Consider the following 22,140-nt stretch of genomic DNA (forward strand, 5'->3'; position numbering starts at 1 on the left):
CCATGGAAATTCACTGAAATTTCATAAAATTCACAGAACATTTTTCTAAAATTGTGTACTGTAAATTAAGCTGAAATCTAAAATATGCGAATGCGAATCCAATATTGTACCCAACAAGTAAGAAGTAAGTGTACACATCAGTGGTACTGAAATAAATATATTTCATCCAGGCGAAATATTGTACCACCATGAAAATTTACTGAACTTCCATAAAGTTGAAATCTTTAAAATATGCGAATTCGAATCGAAAATTGTGTCCCCCGAGTACGAAGTAAATTTACACATCAGTGGTACTGAAATAAATATATTTCATCCAGGCGAAATATTGTAACACAATGGAAATTCACAGAACATTTTTTTTAATTGTTGACTGTAAATAAAGTTGAAATCTTTGCAATATGCGAATTCGATTCGAAAATTGTACCCCACAAGTAAGAAGTAAGTTTACACATCAGTGGTACTGAAATAAATATATTTCATCCAGGCGAAATATTGTAACACCATGGAAATTCACTGAACTATCATAAAGTTCACACAACATTTTTTTTTTTAAATTGTTGACTGTAAATTAAGCTAAAATCTTAAAAATATGCTAATTCGAATCGAAAATTGTACCCAACAAGTAAGAAGTAAGTTTACACATAAGTGGTACTGAAATCAATATATTTCATCCAAGCGAAATATTGTAACACCATGGAAATTCACTGAACTTCAATAAAGTTCACAGAACATTTTCTTTAAATAGTTGACTGTAAATAAAGTTGAAATTTTTGAAATATGCGAATTCGAATCGAAAATTGTACCCCACAAGTAAGAAGTAAGTTTACACATCAGTGGTACTGAAACAAACATATTTCATCCAGGCGAAATATTGTAACACCATGGATATTCACTGAACTTCAATAAAGTTCACAGAATATTTTCTTTAAATTGTTGACTGTAAATAAAGCTAAAATCTTTAAAATATGCTAATTCGAATCAAAAATTGTACCCAACAAGTAAGAAGTAAGTTTACACATCAGTGGTACTGAAATAAATAAATATATTCCATGCAGACGAAATATTGTAACACCATGGAAATTCACTGAACTTTCATAAAGTTCACAGAACACTTTTTTAATATTTTTTTTTTAATTGTTGACTGTAAATAACGCTGTGAATAATAAAGCTGAAATCTTTGAAACATGTGAATTCGAATCGAAAATTGTACCCCACAAGTAAGAAGTAAGTTTACACATCAGTGGTACTGAAATAAATATATTTCATCCACGCGAAATATTGTAACACCATGGAAATTCACTGAACTTTCATAAAGTTGAAATCTTTAAAATATGCGAATTCGAATCGAAAATTGTACCCAACAAGTAAGAAGTAAGTTTACACATCAGTGGTACTGAAATAAATATATTTCATCCAGGCGAAATATTGTAACACCATGGAAATTCACTGAACTTTCATAAAGTTGAAATCTTTAAAATATGCGAATTCGAATCGAAAATTGTACCCCACAAGTATGAAGTAAGTTTACACATCAGTGGTACTAAAATAAATATATTTCATCCAGGCGAAATATTGTAACACCATGGAAATTCACAGAACATTTTTTTTTAATTGTAGACTGTAAATAAAGTTGAAATCTTTGAAATATGCGAATTCGAATCGAAAATTGTACCCCACAAGTAAGAAGTAAGTTTACACATCAGTGGTACTGAAATAAATATATTTCATCCAGGCGAAATATTGTAACACCATGGAAATTTACTGAACTTTTATAAAGTTCACACAACATTATTTTTAAAATTTTTGACTGTAAATAAAGCTGTGAATAATAAAGCTGAATTCTTTAAAATATGCGAATTCGAATCGAAAATTGTACCCCACAAGTAAGAAGTAAGTTTACACATCAGTGGTACTGAAATAAATATATTTCATCCAGGCGAAATACTGTAATACCATGGAAATTCACTGAAATTTCATAAAATTCACAGAACATTTTTCTAAAATTGTTGACTGTAAATTAAGCTGAAATCTAAAATATGCGAATTCGAATCGAATATTGTACCCAACAAGTAAGAAGTAAGTTTACACATCAGTGGTACTGAAATAAATATATTTCATCCAGGCGAAAAATTGTAACACCATGGAAATTCACTGAACTTTAATAAAGTTCACAGAACATTTTTTTAATTGTTGACTGTAAATAAAGTTGAAATCTTTAAAATATGCGAATTCGAATCGAAAATTGTACCTTACAAGTAAGAAGTAAGTTTACACATCAGTGGTACTGAAATAAATATATTTCATCCAGGCGAAATATTGTAACACCATGGAAATTCACTGAACTTTTATAAAGTTCACAGAACACTTTTTAATAATTTTTTTAATTGTTGACTGTAAATAACGCTGTGAATAATAAAGCTGAAATCTTTGAAACATGCGAATTCGAATCGAAAATTGTACCCCAGAAGTAAGAAGTAAATTTACACATCAGTGGTACTGAAATAAATATATTTCATCCACGCGAAATACTGTAACACCATGGAAATTCACTGAACTTTCATAAAGTTGAAATCTTTAAAATATGCAAATTCGAATCGAAAATTTTACCCCACAAGTATGAAGTAAGTTTACACATCAGTGGTACTGAAATAAATATATTTCATCCAGGCGAAATATTGTAACACCATGGAAATTCACAGAACATTTTTTTTAATTGTTGACTAAATTAAGCTAAAATCTTTGAAATATGCTAATTCGAATCGAAAATTGTATCCAACAAGTAAGAAGTAAGTTTACACATCAGTGGTACTGAAATAAATATATTTCATCCGGGCGAAATATTGTAACACCATGGAAATTCACTCAACTTTCATAAAGTTCACAGAACACTTTTTTAATATTTTTTTAATTGTTGACTGTAAATAAAGCTGTGAAAAATAATGCTGAAATCTTTGAGACATGCGAATTCGAATCGAAAATTGTACCCCACAAGTAAGAAGTAAGTTTACACATCAGTGGTACTGAAATAAATATATTTCATCCAGGCGAAATATTGTAACACCATGGAAATTCACAGAACATTTTTTTAAATTGTTAACTGTAAATAAAGTTGAAATTTTTAAAATATGCGAAGTCGAATCGAAAATTGTACCCCACAAGTAAGAAGTAAGTTTACACATCAGTGGTACTGAAATAAATATATTGCATCTAGGCGAAATATTGTAACACCATGGAAATTCACTGAAATTTCATAAAGTTCACACAACATTTTTTTTTTCTAATTTTTGACTGTAAATAAAGCTGTGAATAATAAAGCTGAAATCTTTAAAATATGCGAATTCGAATGGAAAATTGTACCCCACAAGTAAGAAGTAAGTTTACACATCAGTGGTACTGAAATAAATATATTTCATCCAGGCGAAATATTGTAACACCATGGAAATTCACTGAACTTTAATAAAGTTCACAGAACATTTTTTTTAATTGTTGACTGTAAATAAAGCTGTGAATAATAAAGCTGAAATCTTTAAAATATGTGTTTTATTTGACTTAAAAGTTTCCTATTGTACATTATTACACTGAAAATGTAGAATGATACATAATAAATAAATAAAAAAGAACTTTCCAAGTTTTAGTCACACCATTGCAGATAGTGTAATGTTCTCTTCTTTTTGTCACACTTCTTCGGCAGTAATGTAGTTCGAGCTATGCACTTCGTAACATTTCTGCTGACGACATCAACGTAACAGTTCCTGATTCACGCAATGGGAGCACGTAAACAATGTCTTTAACACAACCAGTAAGGAAAAAAAAAAAAACATGTGGTCAGGTGAAGCGCAAAGACACTGCCCAATCAAGCTGCTGATTCAGGTAGCAACGCAGCTTGGCGTGCCACTGACGTGAAGTCCCAACTTGTTGGTGTGCTCTAGTGGTAATGTCTTTGGGATGCACTCTACACTGTAACAATACATAAACACTTCTCACATTCTAAACAATAAAAAGTTTCCTGTTCCAAACTAGCCAACTTACAAACTGACTTTTTGTTGTCATTTGGTCTGGCAAGTAATAATGCATGCTCAAGTAACAATAATTTCAGAGATGCATTTTCGTTACATGATGAGCACAAAAGAGAATAGTCCACAACTTTAGAATTCTAGTGTTTTAATATCCAATTAATCCTATAATATCACTTGTACTGTCCAGAATTGGCCTTTTACAATTAATTTAGGCCTCGCCTGTTTTTATAATTTTAATTAATGAATTAATATTATTGTTCTTGATGGCCGTTCTACAAGAATTTATGACATTTGTCTTCGATCTCCCAACTGAAAGAAAGAAAAAAAATGTTAATGTTTTCGCTAATGTCGATACATTTATTGCATACACTCAATGAAACATTTAAAAATATAACATACAGTTCTTTATTATTTACAAGATGACATTTAAGAGAAACTTTTGACGATCCACGGAGGTAATAATGTGGCAGGAAGAAAATATGTTCTAATATGGTATTTAGTTTCATGTAATATAAAGCGTGTTCTTTTAAAACGAGTGACTTTAAAACTGTCTCATACCTGTGGCGAGTGCAGTTATGAACATGAAAATATTTTGGGAATGCACACATCATCTTCATTTCTTGGAAAACTGCAAACCCTCAAATTGCTGTAGATGCATTCGAGATGCGTAATGTTTGCTAGGTGCCTTAACCAAGGAATCTATTGTTTCCACCTTTTTTTTTTTTTTTTTTTTTTTTTAAACTGTGGGGGTCTCTTCAGAACAATACACACACTTGCTTTATTTGGAATAAACTTTAGGTAACAGCGATGGGAGTTTATGATGCAGAATATTTTCACCAAGCTATATATATATTTGGTGGGAATACTTGCCTCTCATACAAACTCAAGTAGCGGTTATAGTGTATGCGTCTTTGGAGCGGGGATCCGGTTTGGATTCCAAACGGAAGCTCATGTGATCCGGATCCCACGTTAAGCTGCAAGTCCGCGTCTCATTTAGCCTCGTTGCTAAAAGCGAAGCTCAAAATACAATCCAGTAGTGGTTCAGATCCCACTTTAAACAGTAGGTTCCGTGTCCTCCTCACGGGTGTAGTCGCTAGTGTGTGTGCCTTTGGTGCACATGGTTTCGAATTGGATTTCCAGTAGCAGAGCACAGAAAGCAATTACACAATCATTCACTTTCAATAATCATCATACCATATTTGCGCGAATATAGGCCGGAACTAAACTTTAGACACGAGATTATAGGAAAAAGTAGATCTCGAATGTAGGCTGCGGTACTAAATTTACGAGAAAGTTCAATTAGACAGTACTTTGAAATGTCTCTCTCTCCCTCTCCTCTTTTAACTCTCACAACTAAGAGTGATTCATGAAGGTGACCTTCTTTGTGATAGTGACTGACCAGCATTCTGGATCGTCTAGCAAGGCTGAAGAATCAGGAGCTGATGATGCTGAAATGGTGGGAAGTGATTTTGCGTGATTTGGATGGGTACAGACAGATAGTTTTGCGAAGCAAAATTTCTTTTTTTCTCTCTCTCTCTCTTCAAGAACAGTTACTGTATATAAATGTTTCGTATATACTGTATAACAAAGATACGTATTCCTGTTAATAAAACTGTTGTGTGTACAAGTGCTTTTTGTGCCGATGTAAGGTGTTACCGGTACCCAATGAGAGTGGCAATTTTTGCATACAAGGTATGTTTTTCTGTTATTTTCTTCTTAAGTCTTTGATGGTTTTCAAACGTAACTGCAGTAACTTGTAATGGTATTAATTTCAACTTGCAAAATACGTGCACATGTTATTTTGAAATTGACGATTTATGATCTCACACGGAAAGGTCCCACAAGTTGTCGCTCAAATCTGATTGTCATATGGCACATCTGATAGAGCATCATGAGAAATGAATATGAGCAAAATTTAAGATGTTATGGACCAGAAGGATAGGAGCTACAGGGCTTCAAAATTTGAATATCCAAAAAATTATCATGGAATTATGTACATTTAAAGTAAATATCTTGAAAACCGTTGAAGAAATTAAAACAAAAGTGGCACAACATAATAAGAACAAAATGCCCTATCGAAAACCATAAACAGTGTTGCCAACTCAGCATAAAAATATATTGTTTGAAATAGCACCATATACAAATGTACACTGATTTAAAATGCATTATTATTACTAAACATAACCGTGAAGTGTAGTGGTACAGTGTTGCACACTATTGGAGCTACGTGTGCTGAAAGTGTTCAATGGAGAAGTCTGATATGTGGCGACAGATGGTAATAAAGGAATGCATTAGAAAAAAAGTGAGGGTTTTGCATTATAATTCTGTAGCCCCGGTGAATAAGCAGACAACTCGCGAAAACAAAATGGTACGCACGAGGAAAGAAACACGTGTTTTCTAATTCTGTAAACTAGTTCTCCAGATTATCTTACATTTGGAAGAGTACTTTCTTGGTTTATGTTTTTCGTGTTAAGTGACACACAGTATTCTTTTACTTCCTCTCCTACATACCATATGATTATGTTTGTACACTATGATATTACTATATTCACATTGGAAATACAATTATTTTATTACTACTTCATTTCGTTTTTAGTCGGCCCGGATAGCCGTGTGGTCTAGAGGGCTAAAAAACCGATATATTAGGGATTGCGGGTTCCAATTCCGCTTCGGACATGTTTTTGTTGTACTTTTCACCTTAAATTTCATTGTTATCTTTCATAATGGTTCATAGGATCCCACTTTACGCTATAGGTTCCGTCGTATAGGCTATAGCTTCGGAGCTGACACACGACATAAAAATAACCTCACCCAATTTCGTTTCTTTTTTCTTTTCCAAATGCATCACTACTGACATTTTTTTATGTTATACTATCGGTGTTATGCATTTGAACTAAATTCGTAGTATGAGACCCATACTCCTTTATTACCATCTGTTGCTGCATATCAGACTTCTCCATTGTACATTTTCAGCACACGTAGCTCTAATAGTGTGCAACACTGTAGCATTACATTTCACTGTTATGTTTAGTGATAATAGTGCATTTTAAATCTGTACACACTTGTGTATGGTGCTATTTCAAACAAAACATTTTTATGCTGAGTTTGTAACATTGTTTCACGTATGGCAACACTGTTTACTGTTAACACTGGAAGTATTTTGTTCTCATATTGTGCAACTTTGATTGCTTTAACGGTTTTCAAGATATTTACTTTAAACGTACATAATTCCATGATATAATTTTTTGGATATGCAAATTATGAAGTTCCGTAGCTCCTATCCATCTGGTGCATAGCACCTTAAATTTTGCTCATTTTCATTTCTTATGATGCTCTATTAGATGTGCTATGTGGCAATCAGGTTTGAGCGACAACTTGTGGGACCTTCCCGTGTCAGGGAAAAATCTCGATTATAAGTCGCACCATGATTTTTCAGCCAAAATTTAGGTAAAAAAGTGCGGCCTATATTCGCACAAATACGGTAAGCATGGGACGTTAAAATTAAAAAAAAAAAGGTCCCATCTCCTATAGCCTTGGGACGCTACATTTCAATCCACCAATCACTTCATATATTTTATTGAACCCATATTTCAGACATATTTGAGCGTAACTTAGTTTCCTGTACCTTGAAAATACTTGAGAGAAATGAAAGTACTAGTATTGTCTCAAGGTTATGTTCAGTAACTAAACCAGGTGATAAATGGAAGTGAGTTATCTGAATGGAATGAAACAAAAGATTATGGACACAGTCTTATGCACCATAAGCATACACAGGGTCGGCCTCAGTCATTTTGCCACCCCCTTCCCTAGAAAGAATATATCTTAAAAGGCAGGATTTTAAGTATGTTGCCTTATAATTATAGTAGCATTAATGATAATGTACAAAGTTACAGTATGTTTGCCAGAAATTAACTTTGAACTTCAGATTTCCTATGCAGTTTAAAGAATACATTTCTGGTATACTTCAGTTGTGTATAATTTGTACCAGTTTTTCGCCTTCCTGAGCATGCATGAGCCTGAGATTGAACCTATGATTCCTTCGCACTACACATGAGTGCTTTTTGACTGGTTCTACCGTGCTTTAGTAAACGAGGCATGGTTAATTTTATAGATACAATTGTGTTAAATAAAATGTCTCCAACATTTGAAAATTTTACTTACTACGCAAATATTTCATTAACCTTATTACGTTTGTTTATTTGTTAAAGTGAACGGGAAGCCAGTGCTCAAAAGACCTTGTTCCTCAACTTTGAAAATCCCTGTATTCGGGTACATATGTGTTATTGCGCTAAAGTTATTTCTTCTCTAACCTCTTTTCCGAAGTTCTTAATCCTTAAACGTGGTAGCGTCAACCAGACAACTTTAGTTTCGAAGTTGGAGATCGCACGCTACAATGAAATGATGAATTGCAGTTGTTCGAATAAGATGGCCATATCTCGAAACCTCATAAGGTTAGAGACATGAAAATTTGTATTTAGGCTTTTAATTTACGATATTTAAAGACATATTTAAGCTTTTTTTTTTATGTTTTCCTTATAAAGGAAGAAAAAAGAGCGGGATTTAATTGTTACAATAAGATGGCCAAATACTCTTTCAAATCAGAACAGAATCGGTACCTGTGTCGAGGTTATGCGTGAACATTTGTACATTGAAGTCGGTTAATATATATATACAGGGTGTCTCAAAAGTCCCTTACCACCCCTATTAAAATTCAAATGGATGTACTTTCAGCGAATTTGATGTGGTAGGTGGACTTGAGGGTTAGGGGGACACTTTCTGGCGTAGGGTATGCGGACGGCCGCCATCTTGAATTTAACTTTTTTTATTACAAACGCTACGTGGGTCATGTGATACATGACCATAGGCTAGAATTTCACCAGAAAACCGAATCTGTAGTTAAAATGCATTTATCTTTATGTGGTAAACAGTTATCCACAATTGCAGGTGTGACTTTCGTATTACATAATGTGCACAACATATTGTCCGTGCTGGGCAATGCACGTGTTCAGACGCTTCTCCCAATTGCTATGGACACGTATTAAGGTTTCTGGGATATTTGTTCACAGGCAGCCATGATACGTTATTCCAGATGGCGAAAATCACGAATTTTCACAGCATACACCATAGCCTTCACATGTCCCCACAGGTAGAAGTCAAGGGGGGTTAAGTCTGGTGATCGGGCAGGCCATTCCACTGGTCCACGTCGACCAATCCACGTCCCAGGGAATTGTTCATCCAGGAACTGATGCACCTGGATGCCATAATGGGGAGGTGCACCATCTTGTTAGAAGAACCTGGGGAAGGTACCATCCTCGGACATCAGAGCCGGCATTATGTTTTCCTGCAACAACGCAAGGTATCGGTCTGCATTTAACGTTCCTGGAATGAAAAACGGACCGACGATTTTTGTTCCCCATATGCCTGCCCCTACCATAGTTTTCCCTGCACCGGTCATTTTCGAGGGATCTGTCCAAGCGGGGTTGTCGCGGGACCAATAGCGCATGTTTTGCCTATTGACCTCACCATTTACGTAGAAATGGGCTTCATCCGAAAAAAGTATCTGCATAGCGAACTGCGGATTTACCCTCAATTGCTCAATAGCTCACTCGCAAAACTGGACGCGACGATCGGGATCGTCCTCCGACAAATGATGCTGCAATTGCATCTTATATGGATGCCACTTATACCTTTGGAGCACCCTGTGCACTGAACTGTGACTCACGGCACACTGCATTGCTAAACGACGTGTGCTTTGCTGCGGCGACTTCGAGAAGGAGACCAGCACGGCAGTAGCTGTTTCTTCGTCCGAGGCTGTCCTTGGCCGTCCACTACGGGGTCTATCCACAACTTCCCGTTTCCTCGAATTTGGTCAATAACCGTGCCACTGCAACATGCGATACAGGTGCTCGTTGTGGATGACGCGCATTGAAATCGGCAGCCACTGCGCGGGCACTCCTCTCGCCCGGTAAGTTGATGATCTGGATGCGTTCGTCCCTCGTTAACGGCATGATTCACAACCTGCAACACAAAAGAAACGCAGTCAAATTCACAACTTCAATTGTGGATAACTGTTTACCGCACAAAGATAAATGCATTTTGACTTCAGATTCGGTTTTCTGGTGAAATTCTAGCCTATGGTCATGTATCACATGACCCACGTAGCGTTTGTAATAAAAAAAAAAGTTAAATTCAAGATGGCGGCCGTTCGCGTACCCTACGCCAGAAAGTGTCCCCCTAACCCTCAAGTTCACCTACCTCATCAAATTCGCTGAAAGTACATCCATTTGGATTTTAATAGGGGTGGTAGGGGACTTTTGAGACACCCTATATATATATATATATACAGCATGAAGCAGCTAAACGTACAACCTAAAATAGCGAAGAAACTAGAAACACTAGCGATGTAAGGTTTGCGAGAGACAATAATAGCAGTAGGGGCTCGTAAAATGGCTGTATGGGGGTGGTTCGAAAAGGAGCGACAAATGGAGCATCTGGAGCAAAGTTATATTTTGTTAAATGGAACGATATACATTAACATGCATAATATAAAAGAGCACATGAAGAGAAGCACAACGCCGTTGTTTCTGTGTGTGTACTGCACACAGGAACAAAGATATGTCCATGTGAATAGGTGTAAACAAAATAACAAGTAGTCCACTTGACCGTCAGTACCACGGCATGTATGTATGAACTGTCAGAACAAATCGGACAAGATGAAGAAAGGGTTTGATAACAGGGAAGAAAAAATAGAGGAGACATCGTCAGCACGATTTATGTGACAGTGTTACAGCATAATGACAATGGCTATTACAGTATGTCGCAGAACCACTGTGTAATAAGCGAAAACCTGTCAAAATGTATGTACAAAATGGTGGCCGTCAGCTGCGATACAGGCATCAAAACTTACTCTGCGTCAAGACAGTTCTGACAGAAACCTGAGACGTGTTACATGCCGTGGTACTGACGGTCAAGTGGGCCACTTGTTATTTTATTTACAACTATTCACATGGCCATATCTTCGTTCCTATGTGCAGTACACACATGGGATCAACGGCGTTGTGTTTCTCTGCGTGTGCTTTTTTATATTATGCATGTTCATGTATATCGTTCCATTTAACAAAATATAACTTTGCACCAGATGCCTCATTTGTCGCTCTTTTTCGAACCACCCCATACCTCCATTTTACGAGTCCCTACTGCTATTATTGTTTCTCGCAAACTTTACATCGCTAGTGTTTCTAGTTTCTTCGCTATTTCAGGTGGTACTTTTAGCTGCCTCACGCTGTATATAAACGGGTAAAGTACAGGGTGGACCAGAGGAAATGCATGTTTTTTAAACCACTAGTACTCGGCGACGATTACGAGTATTGATTTCGAGCGACCGTTAGCAGACAGCTCTGACAATTGCAGTTTCAGTCGCTATGGAGCGTTGGAGCATAGAGCAGTTCTGTACATTATCATAACCGTCCATACAAACATCTGCTTCATCACTGGAACATCTGCATCTTCCGTAAAAATAGCGTCTATTATGCCACAAAATTATCTGCGCTGTACAAAGTGCGTTTCACTTAGCTGCTGGGCAATCATTATTTTGTACGGGTGAAATTTAAGATCATCATGCAAGATGCGATGAAGCGAACGATGTGACATACCCAGCAATACAGCCTGTCGCCTAACGGATCGTTTTGGACTAGCAAGAACTGCCCTTTTCACTCTGTCTACGTTTTTCGGAGTCCGAACTGAACGGGGAAGACCAGGTGGTTTCTTTTTCATCACAGATCCAGTACTTCTGAACGCTGCAACCCATCGGAGTATAGTGTTTCCATTTGGGACTCTTATCTCGACGTTCGACATTAAACTTTCGACGGAAAAGACGTTGAACCGTGACTACAGAATCATTGTTTCTAAAGAATTGCTCGACCGCGAACACACGATGCTCAACGCTCTATAGAGACTAAAACTGCATTGTCTGAGCTGTCTGGTAACGGTCGCTTTCAAATCAATAACCCTATTCGTCACCGAGTACTAGCGGTTTAAAAAACATGCGTTTCCTCTGCTCCATCCTGTACTAATAACTAGCAGATTGTACTAGTGTCTGTCTTGTCTTGACGGTGACACATACTCATTTACGCACATATTACTTGTAATACTTAAGAAATCTTGAAATATGAAAAGATATGTAACTCTCAAAAAGTATCCGAAGTTTAGAGACCTCTACAATACCAGTCAATAACACGGAAAATAGATTGAGTTAGAGTTTAATACAAACAACTTACGGAATCACAACCAAGAAATTATTAATAAGAGTCGTACGGCGGATAATCACCATCTCCAAAGGAAGTTTCTATTTCGAATTTGCGTTGTCAGAAACCCATACAAAATTGTCAACATTTGAAGACTTTGAGGTACGCTTTCCTTTCACCCTTTAATTTAACTGGCTCTTGATTACAATGAGCATGCACTTTGTCATCTAGATGGCAAAGCTTGAATTATAAATATGAAATAACATAGTTTTTTTACAGGATTGTTTGCCTGAATTCGTGGCTATTATTACTAATAGGTAAAGCCTGGTAGAATATAGTACTCTAGTGTACACAAGAATGTTTGTGAACCATGTTTGGTCCAGGTTCATTTTTCTTTCTTCCGCCTTCTTTTTCTACCTAAAGCAGCAGAATATCTTCCTCCCCTTGAACCATTAGCGGGTTTCGTTTTTCTTTTAACTTCAGGATAGATTCTCAAGTCAAAAATTAAGATCCCCTTCTCCTTGAAATCAAATGCAAGTAATGCTATCTGTTGTGATCTTCGTCAACTGTTTGAACAACGCAGGAAAAAGAAATTAATGCCAGCGAAGAATCATTCAAAATACTTATTATTTTGGTTATCTTTTGATAACTTGTATTATTATTTGAGAAAAATTTTCACAATGTTGCTTTTCGAAAACAATCTACGTGTATTGTAGAAAACGAAAAGGGATCAATGTTTCATCTGCATCCTAAACATTTAGCAAAGATTTGGTGTTTCCTTATGGAGTTTCGGGTTATTAATATAATAAATTACAGGTTTAATATGTGCATGAAGCTTCTACCGGTGCAGTTGCATTAACGTATTTTAGGCTTAGATTGAGCTATTGTGCCACTGAAAAAAAAAAAAAAAATATGGTTTTGTTTCTTCACAAGCCAACATATTAAACATTACTTAAGTAACAATGTTTTTAAGTTATACGTAAAACAAATTAAAATCTAAAACTACGGGAATACCTCGTAGTCGAGCTGCCTTCTGAATAATTTGATTGACCTTCTTCAAGGAGTCTAACAATTCCTGATGATTGGTACACCTTATTTTGTAGCTGGTAATTAAATCCTTATTGATTTCATACAGCTGCATGTACCATTTCCTCATATTTCTCCTAAAGAGAGAGAGAGAGAAAGTTAATACATTGTAACGTTTAAACACAAAAACTTGCGATCCAAGTAAAATCCTGTATTTTGTGGTAATCAAAAATCTACCGTTCTTCCCAACTCATTGATTCAATTCGACAAGAAAAATATGCATGGGTTAAGATACAATCTTGTTCAAAAAATCTTGGCCACTCATTTTATTTATTTATTTTTTTTTTAAAGCCCTGTAATTTTATTGTTAAGGCGAAAGTAATTCGAATATGGAACTTCTTTGACTCTCTAAGATTTTTATTTCAAGCCAAAAGACTAAACTGGCCTTTTAAATGACTGATCATGTTTCTTCGAAGAAGACTGTAGGTATCGTCGGCGCTACTCTAAGATCACCAAATTCTACTCTAAGAAGTCTACGTGTTTAGAAAATGACCGAGAATGTCCCTCAAGCTGTATACGTTTACATAAGATCTACAACAGAGTTCCCATAGATTTTTGTAAACTGTTTTCCCTTACTTTTCCTGACAAAGATTTACCTATTTCCCGGACAAAAATTTATTTTTTCTACTTTTTCGTATGCCCAGTAGTTTAGTTAGATACTTTATTATAAAATAAGTCGGCCTAGGAAATATGCATGAACATATACAGGGTGTTAATGAACTATACCGAAAAACTGTCAGAGGTGATTCCTCACATCAAAATAAGAGAAAAAGTTCATATGAACCTATGGCGAAAGGTGCATAGTTTCAGAGCTAAGGTCGCAAAAAAGCTAAATTTCAATAGGTTCTATTTCGAATTCTGGAAACTGTGGATGGTAGTTCTTATCAGCGTAAAGGAAGTCACGCATACGCAATCCAAAAATGCATATTTCATTAATGTTCAATGGGTGTACACAGTATTCCCTGCAGGATGAAGTGCCCAGACATGCCATCAACCGAATTTTGAGAAATGCGCTGATCTTATGATTGGTCCAAAGTAGGCAAACGATAAGCCTTGATAGCAGTGAACACGGAAGTCGCGATGTCGGAAGTGTTATGGATCGTCAGCAGCACGGTCTCTCGTACTCGGAAAAACGAATCCTGCGATGTTTCTTTCACGCTTATAAGTGAAGAAAACGTGAAATATACCGTGACGAAATATACATTATCACACGTAATTCCTAACACAAAAAACATGGAGCTGCTGGTTCCTAACACTTCCGAAGCACTGGATGTTCATTGTTGTCAAGGCTTACCTCGTGCCTAATTTGGGCCCTTCTTGACGTCAGGTACAACTAAAAACTCTATTGAGAGCGTATCTGATAATTACACACTGTAGGGAATACCCTCTACACCTATTGACAATTGATGATATATGCACCTTTGGATTGTGTATGCGTGGCTTCCTTTACGCTGAGAAGAACTACCATCCACACTTTCTGGAATTCGAAATAGAACCTATTGAAATTTAGCATTTCGCGATTTTGGACAGCCCTAGCTCTGAAACTATGCACTTTTCGCCACAGGTTCATATGAACTTTTTTTCTCGTATTTTGATGTGAGGAATCACCTCTTACAATATGTCGGTATAGTTCATTAGCACTATATATATATATATATATATATATATATATATATATATAGTTTTATTTCTGGCGATACGCAACGGTACGGCGTAGTGTCACATTTTTTAATGAAAAAAAGAGTATTTCCTCTTATGTCGTAAAAGAGGTTAACGAGAAACTTCGAAAATACCAAATTGTAAATATATACAGTTTTATTGAAAATTGGTCATCATTATTTTTTTCCTTTTGTTTTTCTTCCTAGAGAAAGAGTTGCGAATCTTTGTTCCTTCCTGTAGTCAGTTAATTGTATTCAGAGACTAGAAATATTTGGGCCCTTTTGTATATTTTGCTATATGGCACGTTCTCGCGTCTCCCTTTTTTCATTCCTTTTTCGCACGGTAATATAAACCATAAAGGCTCTGAACTAACCAATTTTTTTCCCCCCCTGAAAAGATTGTTCTCCCACAACGAAATAATCCCAATAAATTTATCTGTCACTGAAGGTCGACTAAACTGGAAGCCAGTACGAACATTTTGTTGGGACTCCACCTATGCACTTTCTCCGTAGAGGAACCTTTGCTCAGTTCCTATTTTAATGTATTCAATTAATTGTTTTTATTCATTATTAGGAAGAGGATGAAGAGAATACATCCTCTAGATTTCTTGTCGCAATTTATCCATTAATTTAGTAGAGGTTTGTAGACCATTTTGTTAGCATGATTAGTATTGTGAAGAACATTATGTGAACAATGTACTGTATGTTTGTTTTATTGAAATTCAGTATTTGTGGAACTCTTGATGCCTTTTGAAAACAAAGCAGCTTACTTTCGCCTGTATACAAAACGAGAAAAAGCAAGAAACGAATTACTAAGAAATATTGATTATCATTACGTTTATTGTATTATAAAATTAAGATGTAAGAATCAGATGTTTTTAAAGCATCTTTATATATATATGTACGTAAGAGTTTTTAGTTACAAGACTGCAGTGATATGCTACTGGACACTATAATTATTATTGTTGTTAATAACAATACCCTAAAAGGTAAGCAATCTTGTAACCATTATAAACCTGAGTTTCAAATCAACAACCGCAACGTTTCAGAGGTTATTCCTGACACCAAGATAAGACAAAAATTATAGACCAACCTGGGTGCACAAATGCTTCCTTTCGGAGTTAAAGGCTGCCGAAAACATGAAAAAATTATGTTTAAAGGTCCATAGCTCCAAAACTATGTGACCTAGCATAGTCGGGCCAAGACTTCACTTAGGAACTAATATGTGCCTTATCCAAAAATACATGTTTCAGAATCCTAAGGTACTCATGCAACAATTTTTATAGGGGCAGTTTGGCTACGGACATATAATTCGCAGTACTCACCAACTACCTCTATAAAAACTGTTGGGGAAGTACCTGAGGATTCTAAAACATGGATATTTGGATAGAGTACATACTAGTTCCTAAGTGAAGTCTTGACCCGCTAAGATAGGTCCCATAGTATTGGAGCTATGGACCTTTAAAGTTTATTATTATTATTATTATTATTATTATTATTATTATTATTATTATTATTATTATTATTATTATTATTATTATTATTATTATTATTTTCCATGTTTTCGGCAGCCTATAACTCCGAAAGCAAGCATTTGTGCACCCAGGTTGGTCTATAATTTTTGTCTTGGTGTCAGGAATCACCTCCCAAACCTTGTCTGTGTTGTTTTAAAACACCCTAGTTTCGGCGATATAAGGAGTCGAGGATTCTCCAAAGGAACATAGGTATTACTTGCCAGGATATATGGAATCCCTAAGTTGTTTGAGGCACCCACTCGGGTGGTGAAGTGCACCGAATGGCAGATCTGTTTTTGAAATGAAGCCTCACACCTCTCTCACCCAAGTCCGACTTCGCCTTCAAGTGGTGGTGCTGTTAAGCCTTACCGGAGGCAGGGTATAAAACCTCTGTGGTAAAAAATCCCTGTGGAAAGTAAGGGGACGGAAGAAGTCGGGCCTGGTCCTCCAGGTTGGGGGTTGGGCGTCAGGCCGACAACCTGGTCCCGAAAAAAAAAAAAAAACTACTGTTAGAAGACCGGAAGAATCGCCTCGGAATGGACGGATCAAGGGGAAGACGGACCGGAAACGAAAAAAGGACAAAGAACTGGTACTCGGTACGTGGAATGTTAGAACACTACATAGACCGGGGGCCCTGCAAGAACTAACAAACGAAATTCAGAAATATAACATAGACATATGTGGCATACAAGAGATGAGATGGGACAATAAAGGCATTCACCAAAGACAAAAGGAAACCATCTATTTCAGTGGAAACAACAAAAAGAAATAATTTGGAACGGGATTCATAGTCAGGGGTCAAATACGTAGTAAAATAATTAGCTTCACGCCAGTCAGCGACAGGATATGTAAAATCAGAGTAAGAGGAAATCCATACAACATAACCATTATCACAGCCCACGCACCAACCGAAGAAAAGGATGATAGAGTCAAGGACGAGTTCTATAGCCAGCTGGAAAAAGCATATGACGAATGTCTGAAATCTGATATGAAAGTAATTGTTGGTGACATGAATGCAAAAATCGGTAAAGAAAGCTGTTTCTACCCAGCGATAGAGAAATATAGCGCACATGAAACAACAAACGGCAACGGCATAAGGTTAATTGACTTTGCAGCTTCCAAGAACGTGATTATATCTAGCACATGGTTCCCACATAAAAGAATACACAAGGTAACATGGAGATCACCGGACGGGAAGACCGAAAATCAGATTGACCATGTTGTAGTAGACAGCAGACACAGTTACAATATACAAGACGTGAAAACAAGGAGGGGAGCTAAGATAGATTCCGATCACTATTTGGTAGTAACCCGTATCTACACAAAAATAAGCACACAACGGAAGCCCAACATGCACCAAGTCAAGAAATGGGACATAGATAAATTAAGGGACGAACAAAGAGTCAACTAATATGCGAGCAAAGTCACTCAGTATATGGAGGAAATACAATGGACAGGAAAACAAAATTTCAACGATATATGGGCATCAATAAAAGACAACATAGTTAGAGCAGCAGAAGAAACAATCGGAGAAAGGAACAAACCTCAACGGAACGACTGTTTTGACAGCGAGTGCGAGATGGCAATAAAGGAACGGAATGTAGCTAGGAACAACATGCTAACTCACAGAACAAGGGAAAGACAAGAAATTTACAATGAAGCCAGGAGAAAAGCCAAAAAACTACTCCGACAAAAGAAAAAATCCAGTATAGAGAGCAAAATAGCGGAACTTGAGAACGTACGATATAGAGGGGAAACAAGGTTCTTTTACAAGGAAGTTAAGCAACTAAAAAGAGGGTTTAAGCCATACTGCACTGCAATCAGGGATGAAGGCAATAGCATATTAAACTCCAAGAAGGAGATACTGAACCGGTGGTCTAGATACTACGAAAGAACTTTTCACGACGAACCGGATGAACAAGATGAAACAGGTCAGACAAATTTCGAAAACAAAGAAACTAGAGAGATGCAGAGACGTCAACACTTCAAGAGGTTAAAGAAGCAATAAAAAAATCTAAAAACAACAAAGCACCGGGAACTGACACAATAGCGGCAGAGCTACTTAAGAAAGGAGGAGAGGAAATAGTGATTGCTCTACACAAACTGATCTGCAAAATTTTGAATGACCCGAGAGACATACCTGAAGAATGGAAAACATGGATAATAAACCCCATACATAAAAAAGGAGACCAACTATCCTGCGATAACTACAGAGCAATCACATTACTCACAACAGCATATAAAATATTTACAACCATCATACGCAATAGACTGGAAGCATACTACGAAGCACTGGTAGGAGAATATCAGGGTGGCTTTAGAATAGGACGATCAACCACGGACCAAATATTCACAATCCGACAGACACTTGAAAAAAAAAAAAAGATCACTTATTCATAGACTTCAGAACAGCATACAACAAGATAAATAGGAGGCAAATGTGGAATGCACTCCAGGAATTAGGGATACCCGGAAAGCTAGTTCAGTTATGTAAAATCAGTACAAAGGAAAAAAAAAATGAAATGAAATCTTTAAGTTGTACGTCCCACGGTTATGCCGGTTAGGCTAAAGGAGACGGTGATGATGAGAGATGAGTGAAATGGTGGAATGAAGAAAGTGGGAGGAAACGGGAGAACCCCGAGAAAACCCACGAGCACGGTGTTTGTCCACCACAAAGTTCACTTGGCGGGGGCTAGGATCGAACCCGGGACCCCAAGCACCAGAGGTGAACGCTCTACCACTGAGCCACGATATTAACACCATCAGCTATTGAGGAGTTTCATGGTGTAAACTCAAAAGACTGGCATGAGATCCTGATTGAATTTATATGGAGCCTGCGTGAAAGTATACTCCTTGAAACTGAAAAAGAATATGCAGAACCACGCTCAGGAATTCTAACTATCATTCTTCTTACAGATTCCTGTAATTTTCTTTAAACTTCCAAGCTTTCGACTCTCCCCTGGAGACGGAGGTTAAAACAGGAAGAAAAAGAATAGAAACATCAAGGAATAAAAATGGAACGGAGTTATCAATGGAAGAGCTATGTTGTACGGAAACACGCTATCAAGTACGTCAGTGGTCAGAGAGAAGCAGGATTTCTTGAACATACAATGCAACGTATGACGTTTCTGGCAACTTCCAGCTCCAGATGCTGACGGTATGCAAAGGGCGTCGCAGCAACAAATGCCATGAAAAACTGCCACAACACTTCAGATAACATCGTACATGCGATTTCTGGTCGCTGCCTAACATTCCCGTACTCACGTGCAGGTGTTCGTGATATGGCAACAATAGACATAGAGCCTACACAAAACATATCTGTACTCTTTGTCGGCAGAGTGACAAGATCATTGAGATCCTTGACGTCAGTATGTTTATTCGTCATTGAAGTATCGATTCCATATTCACACCACTGTGGTTGTATTCGGTACAACACATTCACAATTTTGTGGAAAGATAATTTCAATCTCGACACACAACAATTCTCATGCGATCAACAGTGGAAACTCGTAGCCATAGGTGCCACATTTTCCCATAAGGCATATTTTAACCGCCAGGGCCCTCATTAACTTCAAGCAAACCTACTTCCATACATAACTATCGCTCTGTATCATTTCCTTCGTTGCTGTTACTAGGAGCGTAAGTGGTGAACATGATGCGCAGCAGAGCTACTCCGCTAATTACGTCACTGTCATTCCATGTTCTACATATTCAGCAAATATCTAATTAATTATATGTCTCTTTGCTGGTGTTATTTTAATGTGCATCAGTGTATATGGCTAGAAAATACGTATTATTTTGGTAACTTTGCTTTTTTAAAAAGTATTAATTTATTATGTTTGATTCTAAAGCTTCAGCTTCCTTTCGTTTGGTTTGTTTATTGAAGTTTAGTGTCCGTCTTTAACACCTATGCTATACGAGACGTCGATCTAAGTTTGTGGAATCCGAAGCACCGCAATGTGTTCCGTGCTCCCCCACTGGGAATCGAACTCGGGACCCCGTGCACGAAAGGCACGCACACTAGCTACTACAGCAGCGGTGAGGGAAGCTGTCTTTCGTGTTTAAGGAATGGAATTCAAGTAGCACAAACTTCACGTTAAACAATCCAGAGAAAATACGACCCAATCTTCTATTAAATTACGAATAGGGTTGAAGGAAATGTCATTTCTGATGCCTGACTGAATTACAACTTGAATCTACTAGTAGTCAATAGACATCGCTAGCTGAATGAAAATTACTATTAAATTTACCTTAAAACTCACTCAACGAACTGTTATTTTGTCTCATTACTGTAAATTATATATATAATAAGAGGATGCTTACATATCTTCCATTAAACGTGAATCTTCAGCTCGAACTACCAAACTTCGAATAAGCCCTGAATGATCTGCCATTTCAGATGCTAAACGTAGGCGCACTTCTTGTAAGTCTATTACTTGCTGTAGTAATGTCGTTACTTTCTCTTGGTCATCTGGAAAGTCGGCATTCACCTGTACAAGATTAGCGGATTATAATGAGAAAAACAATACAAATATTCTTTGTGCAGTATGAGGCAAACGTGATGATGAAACCAAGTACATTGAAAATTACAATACTGTAAAAGATAAATGTATTCTTCTTCTCTCGCATTATCTTAAATAATAATAACATGCACTAACAAAGTCTCTTAAAGTTGCAGAAGAAACATGCATCATACCTTCGCTACCATTAAAATATTATTGCTAGTAAAATTCACAAATACTAGCTTAGTAGAAAAATAACATCTTTTCTTCCGTGTATTATCATAAAACTTGAATGAAGGGGCCGCGGTGGCTCGGTGGCAGAGCGTTCATCTCTGGTGCATAGGTCCCGGGTTCGATCCCAGCTCGCGCTAACTGAACTTTGTAGTGGACAAACACCGTGTGCGTGGGTTTCCTCGGAGTTCTCCCACTTTCTTCATTTCTCATCATCACAGTCTCCTTTAGCCTAGCCAGCATAACCGTGGTACATAAATCTCAAAGATTTCATTTCATTTTCATTTCAAAACTTGAATGAAGTTTGTTAGTAACACTTATAGATGCGATCAAGATAGTTTCTAAATCGACTATTTATGTCTCTCAAATAAATATTTCAGTGTTCTGAAGATTTGAACTGTTGTGGTGTTACGTACAATTTTTAAAATTTATTTTGGTTTAAAGGGCCGCGGTGGCTTAGTGGTAGAGCGTTCATCTCTGGTGCATGGGGTCCTCGGTTCGATTCCAGCTCGCGCTAAGTGAACTTTGTGGTGGCCAAACACCGTGTGCGTGGCTTTTCTCAGGGTTCTTCCGTTTCCTCCCACTTTCTTCATTCTATCATTTCATTCATTTCTCATCATCATTATCTCCTAGCCTAGCCAGCACAATCGTGGGACGTAAAACAAAGATTTCATTTCATTTTTTTAAAAAAAATTGGTTTAGGGATTACTTTCTCAAAATACATTACAGCACTAACAAAAACAATAGAACTTTATAAAAAAAAAAAAAAGTTTCTAAGCGACTAAGAATGTCTATGAAACGTAGAAATAAAAAATTCGTTTATGATAGCAATCTACTACACAGCGAGATACCATAAAGAGAACCCAAGAGAGGCACCCTCTATATTTAAT

General features: G+C 36.9%; 1 protein-coding gene across 1 annotated transcript in view; it reads right to left on the minus strand.

Annotated features, from left to right (window-relative positions):
* Positions 1-3,523: 3,523 nt before the first annotated feature.
* The window catches only part of LOC145688000 (BBSome complex member BBS2-like), a 51,098-nt gene continuing 32,481 nt past the window's right edge, over positions 3,524-22,140 (minus strand). The window contains exons 12-14 of the mRNA XM_081761659.1: positions 20,841-21,007; positions 13,274-13,422; positions 3,524-4,325 (exon numbers count right to left, since the gene is read on the minus strand). Of these exons, the coding sequence (XP_081617785.1) occupies positions 4,225-4,325; positions 13,274-13,422; positions 20,841-21,007 (417 nt within the window). The 3' untranslated portion in view covers positions 3,524-4,224. The remainder of the gene's footprint in view (positions 4,326-13,273; positions 13,423-20,840; positions 21,008-22,140) is intronic.

This window comes from Thermobia domestica, chromosome 6, assembly GCF_964235325.1.
Source record: "Thermobia domestica chromosome 6, izTheDome1.hap1.1, whole genome shotgun sequence".
Lineage (NCBI taxonomy): Eukaryota > Metazoa > Arthropoda > Insecta > Zygentoma > Lepismatidae > Thermobia > Thermobia domestica.